Source organism: Oncorhynchus gorbuscha, linkage group LG01 (assembly GCF_021184085.1).
Source record: "Oncorhynchus gorbuscha isolate QuinsamMale2020 ecotype Even-year linkage group LG01, OgorEven_v1.0, whole genome shotgun sequence".
In the NCBI taxonomy this organism is placed as follows: Eukaryota; Metazoa; Chordata; class Actinopteri; order Salmoniformes; family Salmonidae; genus Oncorhynchus; species Oncorhynchus gorbuscha.
In genome coordinates this window covers 95,626,869-95,641,844 of record NC_060173.1, presented here as the reverse complement: position 1 = coordinate 95,641,844, position 14,976 = coordinate 95,626,869, and the positions used below count along the sequence as shown (strand labels likewise).

General features: G+C 43.2%; 1 protein-coding gene across 2 annotated transcripts in view; it reads left to right on the top strand.

The window, feature by feature from the left end:
- LOC124046449 (TSC22 domain family protein 1-like) overlaps positions 1-14,976 on the top strand; it is an 84,427-nt gene that overhangs the window by 54,125 nt on the left and 15,326 nt on the right. The window contains exon 1 of one of the 2 annotated variants that reach the window (XM_046366833.1): positions 10,987-11,260. The exons of the other annotated variant lie outside the window; for it this stretch is intronic. Within the exon in view, the coding sequence (XP_046222789.1) occupies positions 10,992-11,260 (269 nt within the window). The 5' untranslated portion in view covers positions 10,987-10,991. Of the gene's footprint in view, positions 1-10,986; positions 11,261-14,976 lie in introns of those variants that run through there. 2 annotated transcript variants of the gene reach the window in all.

The following is a 14,976-nucleotide window of genomic DNA, read 5'->3' as shown; positions in this document are numbered from 1 at the left end:
CCACCAAGACTCTTCCTAGAGCAGGCCGCCCGGCCAAACTAACCAATCAGGAGAGAAGGGCGTTTCTTGGTGGAGATGGGAGAAACTTCCAGAAGGACAACCTTCTCTGCAGCACTCCACCAATCAGACAGAAGCCACTCCTCAGTAAAAGGCACATGACAGCCTGCTTGGAGTTTCCCAAAAGACACCTAAAGAACTGACCATGAGAAACAAGATTCTCTGGTCTGATGAAACCAAGATTAAGCTCTTTGGCCTGAGTGCCAAGCGTCACGTCTGGAGGAAACCTGGCACCGTCCCTACGGTGAAGCATGGTGGTGGCAGCATCATGCTGTGGGGAATGTTTTTCAGTGGCAGGGACTGGGAGACTAGTCAGGATCGAGGGAACGATGAACGGCACAAAGTACAGAGATCCTTGATGAAAACATCCTCCAGAGTGCTCAGGACCTCCAGATTGGGCCAAAGGTTCACCTTCCAACAGGAAGGACTAGTCTCTGAACATCCTTGAGTGTCCCAGCCAGAGCCCAGACTTGAACCCAATTGAACATCTCTGGAGAGACCTGAAAATGGCTGTACAGCTGTGCTCCCCATCTAACCTGACAGAGCTTGAGCGGATCTGCAGAGAAGAATGGGAGAAACTCCTCATATACAGGTGCGCCAAGCTTGTAATGTCATACCCAAGAAGACTCTAGGGTGTAATTGCTGCCAAAGGTGCTTCAACAAAGTACTGAGTAAAGGGTCTGAATACTTATGTAAATGTGGTATTTCAGTTTTTTATTTTGATTAATTGGTTAAACATTTTTAAACCTGTTTTTAATTTGTCCTTATGGTGTATTGTGTGTAGATTGATGGGGGGAGATCATCCCTTTTAGAATAAGGACGTTACGTAACAATGTGGGAAAAGTCAAGAGGTCTGAATACTTTCCGAATGCACTGTACACACTCACGGCGTGTATATCCCAGTCCATGTATGGATCTGCAGCCACTGAGCTATGTGTTTTCTGTAGGATTAAGAGGTGCTTATGTTAGCCCTCTGTCGTCACTGCCTTTGGCCTGATGCAGTCTCTCTAGTTATTCCACTCATTTCTTCCTCTCTCTCTGAACATCTTAAAAGATACAACAACACACACGGAGAGGGGTCAGGGCCTGTAGTCCTACGGGTCAGGGCCTGTAGTCCTACGGGTCAGGGCCTGTAGTCCTACGGGTCAGGGCCTGTAGTCCTACGGGCCAGGGCCTGTAGTCCTACGGGCCAGGGCCTGTAGTCCTACAGGCCAGGGTTTAGCTGTATATCCGCGCAGAATGAACTTCCATGATCAACGTCTCTGAAGCGGCAGATAAGCAAAGCTCAGGTGTTGGTTAACTGATGTCTTTAACTCAAGACCAGAAACTGAGAGAAAGGATAATGGTTAAAGGTCTGTACAACACACCTTTTATAACTAGCATTAATCATCCAATTTCCTGAAAGGGCTATTCAAGTGTTTTAGTTGGTGTTGAAGTGAAAGTGTACCAGTTGTCACACTAACAACTACTCTATAGGTTTACACGTACTGATACACACGGGGAATACCGGAGGATTTGAGTGAGCAGTAATGGCTCTAATTTGGAAATGATGCCATTTCTCTTATATTCTGGGATGACAGACACCTATGGAGACGGGGGTATTGGAGCTCGTAATCAGTAAGATTGTTTAGGGAGCTAAGCACTATTATTGTATAACATGGACCACCACTTATTTTATTACGGTACACTATTTGCTACTAGCATTAGGCACTTAGATAAACCACTTCATGTCAAGTCCCTGTCCTATAATGTGCAGATAGTTACTCATCATTAGGCTATACTGTAGCATGTCAGAGAAGTAGTGAAGAAAAAGCCATATTCAAATCCTCTCAGAAGAGAGGCTTGTGTGCGCATGCTCTGCGTGCTGTGGCTTTTTATCTGCACATTATAGGATGTGTGTTTGTGGCTCTGGGAAGTAGCTTGTGTTCTCTCTGTGTTTATATGAGTATAGTCTGATAGAGTCATAAGGGTGTATAGCACTGAGCCCCAGCAGTTCATGTCTCTGTGAGAGGGCATGGATGGGTAGGGCTGGCTGATAAGCTCCTCTCTACCCTCTGCTCTCAGCTCTCTGCTATGTCATGGAGCTGTAGGTTGGAAAGCTCTTTGTCTGTGTCTTTCTCTCTCTCTCCCTCCCTTTCTCTTTCTCTTCTTCCAAAGCGTTGTAGCTGTTCCCCACTACTGTTCCAGTCAGAAGATGGACAGAGCAGTCATCAGCTGACCAGACAGATGGACAGAGCAGTCATCAGCTGACCAGACAGATGGACAGAGCAGTCATCAGCTGACCAGACAGATGGACAGAGCAGTCATCAGCTGACCAGACAGATGAACAGAGCAGTCATCAGCTGACCAGACAGATGGACAGAGCAGTCATCAGCTGACCAGACAGATGGACAGAGCAGTCATCAGCTGACCAGACAGATGGACAGAGCAGTCATCAGCTGACCAGACAGATGGACAGAGCAGTCATCAGCTGACCAGACAGATGGACAGAGCAGTCATCAGCTGACCAGACAGATGGACAGAGCAGTCATCAGCTGACCAGACAGATGGACAGAGCAGTCATCAGCTGACCAGACAGATGGACAGAGCAGTCATCAGCTGACCAGACAGATGGACAGAGCAGTCATCAGCTGACCAGACAGATGGACAGAGCAGTCATCAGCTGACCAGACAGATGGACAGAGCAGTCATCAGCTGACCAGACAGATGGACAGCTGAAGAGCGGGAAGGATGGGTGGGAAGCAGGGGGAGGTTGTTGAGTGGTTGTGGGAAAAAAACACGCACTACCGTTCAAAAGTTTGGGGTCACTTAGAAATGTTCTTGTTTTTGAAAGAAAAGCACATTTTTTGTCCATTTAAAATGACATCAAATTGATCAGAAGTACAGTGTAGACTTTAATGTTGTAAATGACTATTGTAGCTGGAAACGGCAGATAAAATAAAATAAATAAAAATGGAATATCTACATAGGCGTACAGAGGCCCATTATCAGCAATCAATCACTCAAATGTATTTATAAAGCCCTTCTTACATCAGCTGATGTCACAAAGTGCTGTGCAGAAACCCAGCCTAAAACCCCAAACAGCAAGCAATGCAGGCGTAGAAGTACGGTGGCTAGGAGAAACTCCCTTGAAAGGCCAGAACCTAGGAAGAAACCTAGAGAGGAACCAGGCTATGTGGGGTGGCCAGTCCTCTTCTGGCTGTGCCGGGTGGAGATTATAACAGAACATGGCCAAGAGGTTCATAGATGACCAGCAGGGTCAAATAATAATCAGTGGTTGTCTAGGGTGCAACAGGTCAGCACCTGAGAGAGGGAGAGAGAGAGAGGGAGAGAGAATATATATATTACATCAGCATATATACTGGAGGCTGAGACTGGAGGGGTCGGGAGACACCGTGGCCCCAGCCGACGATACGCCCGGACAGGGCCAAACAGGCAGGATATAACCCCACCCACGGCAACCATCACTCCTGTGTTCCAATAGCACGTTGTGTTAGCTAATCCAAGTTGATCATTTTAAAAGGCTAATTGATCCTTAGAAAACCCTTATGCAATTATGTTAGCACAGCTGAAAACTGTTGTGCTGATTTTAAAGAAGCAATAAAATCGTCCTACTTTAGACTAGTTGAGTATCTGGAGCTTCAGCATTTGTAGGTTCGATTACATGCTCAAAATGGCCAGAAACAAAGACCTTTCTTCTGAAACATGACAGTCTATTCTTGTTCTGAGAAATGAGAACATCAACATTGAAAAGGCGACTCCGCTGGCCTTCTAGGCAGAGTTGCAAAGAAAAAGCCATATCTCAGACTGGCCAATAACAATAAAAGATTCAGATAGGCTAAATAACACAGACACTGGACAGAGGAAATCTTAATAAAAGACCAGCATCCCAGAGTTGCCTCTTCACTTTTGACGTTGAGACTGTTGTTTTACGGGTACTATTTAATGAAGCTGCCAGTTGAGGACTTGTGAGGTGTCTGTTTTTCAAGTGTGACACTCTAATGTACTTGTAGCTTGGTCGCAAATGGGTCTTCCAACTGGACAATGACCCCAAGCATACTTCAAAAGTTGTAGCAAAATGGCTTAAGGACAACAAATTCAAGATATTGGAGTGGCCATCACAAAGCCCTGGACTCAATCCTATAGAAAATGTGTGGGCAGAACTAAAGTATGAGCAAGAGGGCATACAAACCTGACTCAGTTACACCAGCTCTGTCAGGAGGATTGGGCCAAAATTCACCCAACTTATTGTGGGAAGCTTGTGGAAGGCTCCCCAAAATGTTTGGCCCAAGTAAAAAAAATAAAAAAATGATGGCAATCCTACCAAATACTATTTGGGTGTATGTAAACTTCTGACCCACTTGGGAATATGACGAAAATAAATAAAAGCTTAAATAAATCATTCTCTCTACTACATTTCACATTCTTAAAATAAAGCGGTGATCCTTACTGACCTAAGACTGGGAATGTTTACTAGGATTAAATGTCAGGAATTGTGAAAAACTGAGTTTAAATATATTTGGCTTGTATGTAAATGTATGTAAACTTCTGACTTCAACTGTAGATATTCCATTTTAGAAAATCTGCCGTTTCCAGCCACACAATAGTCATTTACAACATTAACAATGTATACACTGTATTTCTGATCAATTTGATGTTATTTTAATGGACTAAAAATGTGCTTTTATTTAAAAAACATTGACATTTCTAAGTGACCCCAAACTTTTGAACGGTAGTGTAAATCTGGTAGTTTAGTAAGTTTTGGGACAATAATGATTAAAATGGGGACATTCTAGTTGAAGAGGTTACAGATCAACACTAGAACCTTCTGTAAGGACTGGCCTCACTTCTCTGAAATATCAGACTTTGGACTTTACAGTCAGTGTACTTCACTATTCTGTCTTCTCTCTTGTGTATGTGAGTGGGGGGGGCTGTGTGTTTTAGTGCAGTATTTATGCTCTGAAGCTGCTCTCTGTTACCAAGAGGGATTACTATTGTTCAGTAGAACATGAGCTGCACATCAGTACACAGCACATCACACAAACATGAACACACATGCATGAACACACACATCTCATTTAACAGAGAAACATTCCTTATGCAGGAACACGATGTCCCCAATTTATAGGACATTTGACGTGTGTCTCTATTGCATTTGAGTGGATGTGGGTAAAGAAGTTGGCTGGTTTACACTACATAAACTGTACACGTCTGCCCTCCGATTAACCCTCTATTGGCAGTGTGTGTGTGTGAGAGTCTGTGTGTGGTGCATTGGTCTGTGTGAATCCTATCAGTTGATTACTGACAGTATATTGATGAGGACCTGTCCTATGTTACATCACTTACAAATACTGTTCTTTTTTGATGACTTCTCAGCGTTTATATTTCAGGACATAAAAACTATTGATAGTGTACAGTATGTACTAGATGGTGGATTAGGATCTGTTATCTGGTAGTGTGAAGTCCTGGTCTGTTTGGAAACAATCAAACCACCCATCTGTCCCATCTGTGTTTGGGTATGTTCGGACAGTAAGAGTCCTAAAGATAAGTGTGTGTGTCTCCTGAGGTTAATAGTGTGAAAGGGCCAACCAATCCTATTTGATTAAGACTTTCACTCCGGGGGTCCATATAACACACTATAACATGACTATGTGACTGACCCAAATGGCACCGGTGAGTGTACAGTATCATACATCCAGCTCAGCCCTCCCAGTTCACTCAACTGCTGGAGTGGAAGTAATGTTCTGGCTTGACTAGCCGTCTGGAGCTAGAACATCATGTTCCAGGCCAATGTACAGATCCCCCTCTCTTCCTTCTTTCGTTTTCCTCTATCCTCATTGCCCCCTCTTTCTCTCCCATCGCCCCAATTTGGACAGCTCTGCTATTGTCTCTGGGGATAAGCTCCAGTTCACACCGCAGTGACCGCACACACACACACTGGAGGGGTCCAGCCGTGTTGGTGGTTGCGTGTGGAGGGGAACATCAGTTGGTTCTAGGCTCCAGTAAAGGCTTCTAACATCACACCCCCCCATGTGTCACTTCTCATCAACAGCCCAGTGACTCCAGACAAAGACTGATGAGGGAGACTACTGTTACAGCCGCAGGCACGACTGACTCTGGCTCTCTCTCCCCCTCTTTCTCTCTGTCCCCCTCTCATTCCTCATTCCCTCTCCCTTTCTGTCCTCTCTCACTCTGTCTTTCTCTGTATTCTCTCGGTCCTTTCTCTCTGTCCTCTCTCTCTCTCTCTGTATTCTCTGTCCCCCTCTGTATTCTCTGTCCCCCTCTCCTCTCTCTCCCCTGTCCCCTCACTCTCTCTCTGCTTTCTCTGTATTCTGTCTTTTGACCCTCTTTTCATGGTTCATGTAAGAATCTCTCGTCTTTCTGCAGCTTTATCTTTGAGCGTATTCAAAATGTCTTTGGGCGGTGCATCGTGCCCCAGAATGTGTGGGAGTGTTTTGTGTGTGTTAGACCTGCTAATGCCTGGTTTCACTCCACATTAGTCATACCTGTAGCCTTTGTTTTTCTCACACACATCTATGTAATGGCTGCTGTGTGGATCAGCACACGCTTTGTCAGACACCTCTCATTGGGCTGAGAATTGCTAGGGACCTCACGATACAATATTGTCACGATGCTTATAGTTGAAGTCATAAGTTTACATACACTTAGGTTGGAGTCATTAACTCGTTTTTCAACCACTCCACAAATTTCTTGTTCACAAACTATAGTTTTGGCAAGTCGGTTAGGACATCTACTTTGTACATGACACAAGTCATTTTTCCAACAATTGTTTACAGACAGATTATTTCACTTAGAATTCATTGTATCACAAGCTTGGAAAATTTCAGAAAATTATGTCATGGCTTTAGAAGTTTGACAGGCTAATTGACATAATTTGAGTCAATTGGAGGTGTACCTGTGGATGTATTTCAAGGCCTACCTTCAAACTCAGTGCCTCTTTGCTTGACATCATGGGGAAATCAAAAGAAATGAGTCAAGACTTCCACAAGTCTGGTTCATCCTTGGGAGCAATTTCCAAACACCTGAAGGTACCACGTTCATCTGTACAAACAATAGTACACAAGTATAAACACCATGGAACCATGCAGCCGTCACACCGCTCAGGAAGGAGAGGCGTTCTGTCTCCTAGAGATGAACGTACTTTAGTGTGTGAAAAGTGCAAATCAATCCCAGAACAACATCAAAGGACCTTGTGAAGGAAACAGGTACAAAAGTATCTATATCCACAGTAAAACAAGTCCTATATCAACATAACCTGAAAGGCTACTCAGCAAGAAAGAAGCAACTGCTCCAAAACTGCCATTAAAAAAACAAGACTACGGTTTGCAACTGCACATGGGGACAAAGATCATACTTTTTGTAGAAATGTCCCCTGGTCTGATGAAACAAAAATAGAACTGTTTGGCCATAATGACCATCGTTATTTGTGGAGGAAAAAGGAGGAGTCTTTCAAATGGACAATGACCCCAAGCATACTTCCAAAGTTGTGGCAAAATGGCTTAAGGACAACAAAGTCAAGGTATTGTAGTGGCCATCATAAAGCCCCGACGTCAATCCCATAGAAAATGTGTGGGCAGAACTGAAAAAGGGTGTGCGAGCAAGGAGGCCTACAAACCTGACTCAGTTACACCAGCTCTGTCAGGAGGAATGGGACAAAATCCACCTAACTTATTTTGGGAAGCTTGTGGAAGGTTACCCAAAACTTTTGACCCAAGTTAAGCAATTTAAAGGCAATGCTACCAAATACTAATTGAGTGTATGTAAACTTCTGACCCACTGGGAATGTGATGAAATAAATAAAAGCTGAAATAAATAATTTCCTCCACTATTATTCTGACATTTCACATTATTAAAATACAGTGGTGATCCTAACTGACCTAAGACAGGGAATTTTTACTCTGATTAAATGTCAGGAATTGTGAAAAACTGAGTTTAAATGTATTTGGCTAAGGTGTATGTAAACCTCTGACTTCAGCTGTAGGTGCCAATACAATATTTATTGCATTTCTCTCGATTCCGTATGTATTGCAACTCGATATTGCGATTTGATGTTTCAAACATATTGTTCACTCGATGTCTGTTGCAGAGAGACGAGAGCATGAGAGAACGAGTTTTGATTAGTGAAGCAAATAAAAGTGCTGCAAACATGTTGGCTCAATATTTAAAAAGATGAAGTACATGATATAGGATGAAAAATACTGCCGTATTTGTGCATGTACAGCCGAATAGTTTACGCTACCTAATCATCCCCAGCTTACAATCAGCTCATTCATCGCCTCTCCCCTGTAACTATTCCCCTGGTCGTTGCTGTAATTGAGAATGTGTTCAGTCAACTTACCTGGTACAATAAGGGTTAAATAAATTAGAAAAAACCTACAGTAGCAAGTTTATTTGTATCTATTTTTTTTTTAAATAATCGATACTTGGAGTAAGATATCGATATATCATCCCAGAATAATATGACGATATGAAACTATCGATTTCTCCCCCCCATCACGACTATCCATTTATCCTTATCAGACCATACACCCACATAGCAGAGCACCTTTTGAGAACTCAGCTTAGTAAACCTGTACGTATCTTAGTAATGTTTGGGGATATTTGTTGAATGGTGGGCTGTAAAAGGCCATCTGAACCTTTTCATGAACTATTGGTTCCACCTGACCACATGTTACATATGGGAATTGCTATAAACTAGGAATGTAACATTTTACAAATTTGCATTGGTCCCCGGTTCAAATATTTAAGAGGTCTGTGGGAGCCTAATCCAAATTAAGCATGCATCGGTCAGAAAACGCATGATTATATTAGGAATCGACCGTTTTTACTCATTCAGATTTTATTTAGGTTGTTCAGGTTCACAGTAAGAAAGTAGTTATGCTGTAAACAGTTTGTGTATTTGGTCATTTTTAAATGTACAGGGTAATTTCGTAAAGGACAGCTATAATTTTGCTTTCACGGAACAAGTTCTCTTAACTTTACAAACGTTCTAACCATTTGCTTTCGAAACCAGGGTAAAATCCAAAGGTGCATTATATTAATTGACTAAATGCCATGCTAATTCCTAAATATAAATATTGACTTACTGTAATACTAGCTCAAACATTTTCAATCTGCAAAAATGACAAGTTATTCAGTGGGTGATGGCGAGACAGTAGTGGTAGGCCCGATTACCAACAATGATGAGACGGGGAGGTGAGAGCCCTGGCAGAAGGGTGCCAGGAAAATAACCTCTCCCTCAACATCAACAAAATGAAGAAGCTGATTGTGGACTACAGGTGATAGCAGAGAGAGCACACCCAATCCACATTGACGGGGCCGCAGTGGAGAGGGTCCGAGCTTCGGATGCCTCTGTGTGCACATCACTGACAACCTGAAATGGTGCCTTCATGCAACAGCGCCTCTTCAACCTCAGGAGGCTGAAGAAGTTCAGCCCTAGGACCTTCATACATTTTTCCACCATTCAGAGCATCCTGTCAGGCTGTATCACCGCCTGATGCAACAATTGCACCGTCCGCAACTACCGTGCTCTCCAGAGGCTGGTGCGGTCAGCCCAACACATCGCACGGGAACAGGATCCATGTACTTCATACACATCTCTCTCTCTCCGCCTCTCTGAGATGGTGTAATGTGCTGAGGCGGTGTTTCTGGTCCATTCCTCTCTGTTGAGTGAGAGCTGGAGAGAGCAGGACTCAACTCTCTTGTGTGACCTGCTCTCATTCCAAATATTCAAATGGCACCTGTCTCTCTCCTTCTCCCTTTCTAACTATATTTCATGCATAAGCTAAGGGACATTCTCCAAATCTCTTTCACAAAATAAAATAGTGAATGATTGTAATCATTTTGTGAATAATTGTCAGTGAATGGTTTAGGACCTGCTATTTATAAACTGGTGGTTGTGTATGAAGTAGGCTACACATTCATACACGTTGGGTTGACATATACAAACACACACACAGATGGTACGGATCAGACTGGCAGATCAGGGATAGCATCTTTAGCCCACTATTTCCCAAATGTACCAAACAATAGAATATGACTGGATCAATCCCCTCAGGGTTAATTTAACCAGGCATAATCAGCAACACAATTACAATACAGTATGTTGCTCTATAACATACTGTGTTCCACCCAATCACCATCTGTGGGCCTTCACTTGAGTTTACCAACCAATCAGAGCACTTGTAGACATAATGTGTTTATCAATATGGTATAAGTTATTAGATGGCTTATAAAGTGTGTGTAGTCAGTTGCGTGTGAAAGAGGTTGATGTCCCATCATGGGTCAAGTCTGTATTCTTCAGGCTAATGTAAACTGCCCCAGTTGGACATCTGAACAATAGAAAGCCCACTCTGACTCAGGCCTCAGTGTATTTGAACAGGTAAATCCCTCTGCTTTGTCCTTGTCTGTGTTATTCCCCTAACCCAGGCTGCTGGCTGACTAAGTTTGCAGACGCATGTGTGTGTTGTACTCTTTCTGTGTGTGCAGGCGTTAAGCCCCCCATTAGCCCACCCTGTTGATGAGAAGTGACAAGATAAGACCCGGCTCAAATACAGGGGCCAGACTCTGCCCTCCTGTCACCCTGCCTTTGGGGGGGGGGGGGTCTCCTAAACACAGAGGGGGTCCAACACCACCCTGGAGGAAGGGAGAGGGCAAGTGAGAAGAGGTGAATGTTTGGAGGACTGTGGTGTAGTGTGAGAATGGTAACCACCTCTTGTCTGTTGGAGGGTAGTAGACCCAGGGCTCACCAGGGAGGGGAAAGGGGAGGATAGGAGGAGGAGAAGAAGTGCTCATCAGGGAAGAAGCTAATCTGTTTTGATGGTTTATGTAACACTAGGTCACATGACTGCACGCAGTACTGTGATGTCACAGGTGCCCTACTCTTGTTTTTGCTCAATCAGTCGCTAGTTGGCATGCATTGGAGAAGCACACAGAGGCTAAAGACATACATACACAGCCTTGGCTTGTCCCCACATCTCCACCAATGCTCTCCAGACTGGTGGAACTCAAAAGGAATATACAGTGATTTTAAGAGAGAGAAAGGGACCGAGGGACTAGAAAATAGGAATATATCTGATTCTATTGGAGGAGAGTTGACGGACAGCCCGATGAGAGAGCTGGTGGTCCGGGACGAGATGGCCATGAAGCTGTTATTCAGGGAACTGGAGCAACACCTCAAGAGGTAAACGAAAGACTCATACTGGAGCTAAACAATGCCTTACTGGAGCTAGTCTACTGTTGACAATACTTACCTACCAGTCTCTTTGTCTACCGTGTCTGCTAACAGCAGGGTTAGTCTCTTAATACTGTAACTGAAGAGGTATAGACTCTGTCTGCTCTAACTGTACAGGAGTCTGGAAACAAGCCAATGGAAGGAAGACACTAAGCTGCATTGTCTCTATTGCTCTTGGCTTTGTCAGTCTAACCATTGGTTTAACGATTGGTATTACTGTTTTCATTTGAAACATGGATGGTAATGAAATTTAATACAGTTGTGGAATTGGAATGTGCGCATGGCAGTATTTAAAAATTGACTGTATGATAATGTTATGGAAAAACTATGAATGGTACATAGTAAAGATATTATGTAGGGTAAGGGTTAATTGTTTGTCTTGTTTTTTTACAGAACAACATTAACTTATGCAGGGCAGATATATTATGCTTTTGTGTGTTGATAGTTGTGTGCCTGTTCAGTTGTTTTCATAGTTGCATGGTTTAGGGGACTGACGTTGTCACTATTTGTCAGTTGACAGTTTGATGGTTGCTAAGTTGTTGCCTGCTGGTTGCATGGCATTTGTCAGTATGTAGTTGTTGACTGCTGGTTGCATGGCATTTGTCAGTATGTAGTTGTTGACTGCTGGTTGCATGGCATTTGTCAGTATGTAGTTGTTGACTGCTGGTTGCATGGCATTTGTCAGTATGTAGTTGTTGCCTGCTGGTTGCATGGCATTTGTCAGTATGTAGTTGTTGCCTGCTGGTTGCATGGCATTTGTCAGTATGTAGTTGTTGCCTGCTGGTTGCATGGCATTTGTCAGTATGTAGTTGTTGCCTGCTGGTTGCATGGCATTTGTCAGTATGTAGTTGTTGCCTGCTGGTTGCATGGCATTTGTCAGTATGTAGTTGTTGCCTGCTGGTTGCATGGCATTTGTCAGTATGTAGTTGTTGCATGCATGATGTAGGTGAGTGTATTGGATTGGGGCCAGATCAGATCCTTACTGTGTCTTCAGTAGGTCTTCTACCTAACCATGTACGATAGAGCAATATGGCACACAGTACATAGTCAAAATGAAGGTTAGCTCATCTTAGATACGTGTTTAACATCTACCATGCCACCATCACATTGAATGGACAAGAGAAGCAATATTGTCAGAATTGGTGTGCGAGTACATGAACTAGTAAGTTTGCCTTGTCTGAGACATTAACTGCTTTATATCTTTTTTGGGGAGTTAAGGATAGGGTTTATTTTATATACAGTTCAAGTCTGACGTTTACATACACCTTAGCCAAATACATTTAAACTCAGTTTTTCACAATTCCTGACATTTAATCCTAGTAGAAATTCTCTGTTTTAGGTCAGTTAGGATCACCACTTTATTTTAAGACTGAAATGTCAGAATAATATTGGAGAGAATTATTTATTTCAGCTTTGATTTATTTCATCACATTCCCAGTGGGTCAGAAGTTTACATACACTCAATTAGTATTTGGTATCATTGCCTTTAAATTGTTTAACTTGGGTCAAATGTTTTGGGTAGCCTTCCACAAGCTTCCCACAATAAGATGGGGGAATTTTGGCCAATTCACCCTGGCAGAGCTGGAGTAACTGAGTCAGGTTTGTAGGCTTCCTTGCTTGCACATGCTTTTTCAGTTCTGCCCACAAATGTTCTATGGGATTGAGGTCAGGGCTTTGTGATGGCCACTCCAATACCTTGACTTTGTTGTCCTTAAGCCATTTTGCCACCACTTTGGAAGTATGCTTGGGCTCATTGTCCATTTGGAAGACCCATTTGCGACCAAGCTTTAACTTCCTGACTGATGTCTTGAGACATTGCTTAAATATATCCACATTATTTTCTTTCCTCATGGTGCCATCTATTTTGTGAAGTGAACCAGGCCCTCCTGTAGCAAAGCTCTGCCACCACTGTGCTTCACAGTTGGGATGGTGTTCTTCGGCTTGCAAGCCTCCCGCTTTTTCCTCCAAACATAACTATGGTCATTATGGCCAAACAGTTCTATCAGACCGGAGGACATTTCTCCAGAAAGTACGATCTTTGTCCCCATGTCCAGTTGCAAACCGTAGTCTCGCTTTTTTATGGCGGTTTTGGACCAGTGACTTATTCCTTGCTGAGCGGCCTTTCAGGCTATGTTGATATAGGACTCGTTTTACTGTGGATATAGATACTTTTGTACCTGTTTCTTCCAGCAACTTCGCAAGGTCATTTCCTGCTGTTCTGGAATTGATTTACACTTTTTGCAACAAAGTACGTTCATCTCTAGGAGACAGAACGCTTCTCCTTCCTGAGCGGTATGACGGCTGCGTGGTCCCATGGTGTTTATACTTGGGTACTATTGTTTGTACAGATGAACGTGGTACCTTCAGGCGTTTGGAAATCGCTCCCAAGGATGAACCAGACTTGTGGAGGTCTACAATATTTTTTTCTGAGGTCTTGGCTGAATTCTTTTGATTTTCCCATAATGTCAAGTAAAGAGGCACTGAGTTTGAAGGTAGGCCTTGAAATACATCCACAGGTACACCTCAATTGACTCAAATTATGTCAATTAGCCTATCAGAAGCTTCTAAAGCCAAGACAATTTCTGGAATTTTACAAGTTGTTTAAAGGCACAGTCAACTTAGTGTATGTAAACTTCTGACCCACTGGAATTGTGATACAGTGAAATTATCTGTTTGTAAAAAATTGTTGGAAAAATTACTTGTCATGCACAAAGTAGATGTCCTAACCGACTTTCCAAAACTATAGTTTAACAATAAATTTGTGGAGTGGTTGAAAAACAAGTTTTAAGGATTCCAACCTAAGTGTATGTAAACTTCCGACTTCAACTCTATTTATTACCTTTATTTAAGGATCTGATATGGGAAGTCAGTTAAGAACAAATTCTTATTTACAGTGGCGACCTACCAGGGAACAGTGAGTTAACTGCCTTGTTCAGGGGCAGAACGACAGATTTTTACCTTGTCTGCTCAGGGATTTGATCCAGCAACCTTTCTGGCTCAACACTCTAACCACTAGGCTGCCTGCTGCCCCAGGTAGAAAAAAGCACTTCTGTGATTGGAAAATGCTGTTGACCAGGTAGTCACCGCCGATCTCCGTTATACGTTGCTTGTCATTGGCTAGGGACCTACAGGTCAGTGACACTGAGAGGGAACAGAACATTGGTTAAGCACAGCTTCCTGGAAGCCTGTCCTAGTATGGCCCTCATGCTTTATGAATGGAGCCCAGTATAGCTCAGGGCTAAGTAGCTTTGGTCGCTGTTTGTGTGTGGACTGAGGTCAGGCTGAGCACTTCCAGGTATATATTTGAGTCTGTTTAATAGGTTGAAGCCACCTCCAGTCAAAGAGGACAGGAAGAGAGAACAGTGCACTGAGCCTCTTACTGAGCTGTAGGGCCTCAGTGGGAACAGTGCTGCTGTATTTAGGATCACAGTTGGATGGACTCAGTACAGTACTGAGGACCTCAGGCTAACCACAAGCCAAGTTCTGCAGAACTAGATAAGGTTTTGTGAATTGTGTGTGAAGATGGACACCTTTCCTATGACTGAAGAGGGCACGAAAAAATCAATTCCCCCTCAGGAGACTGAAAGGATTTGGCATGGGTCTTCAGATCCTCAAAAGGTTTTAGTTGCATCAGCGAGAGCATCCTGACGGGTTGCATCACTGCC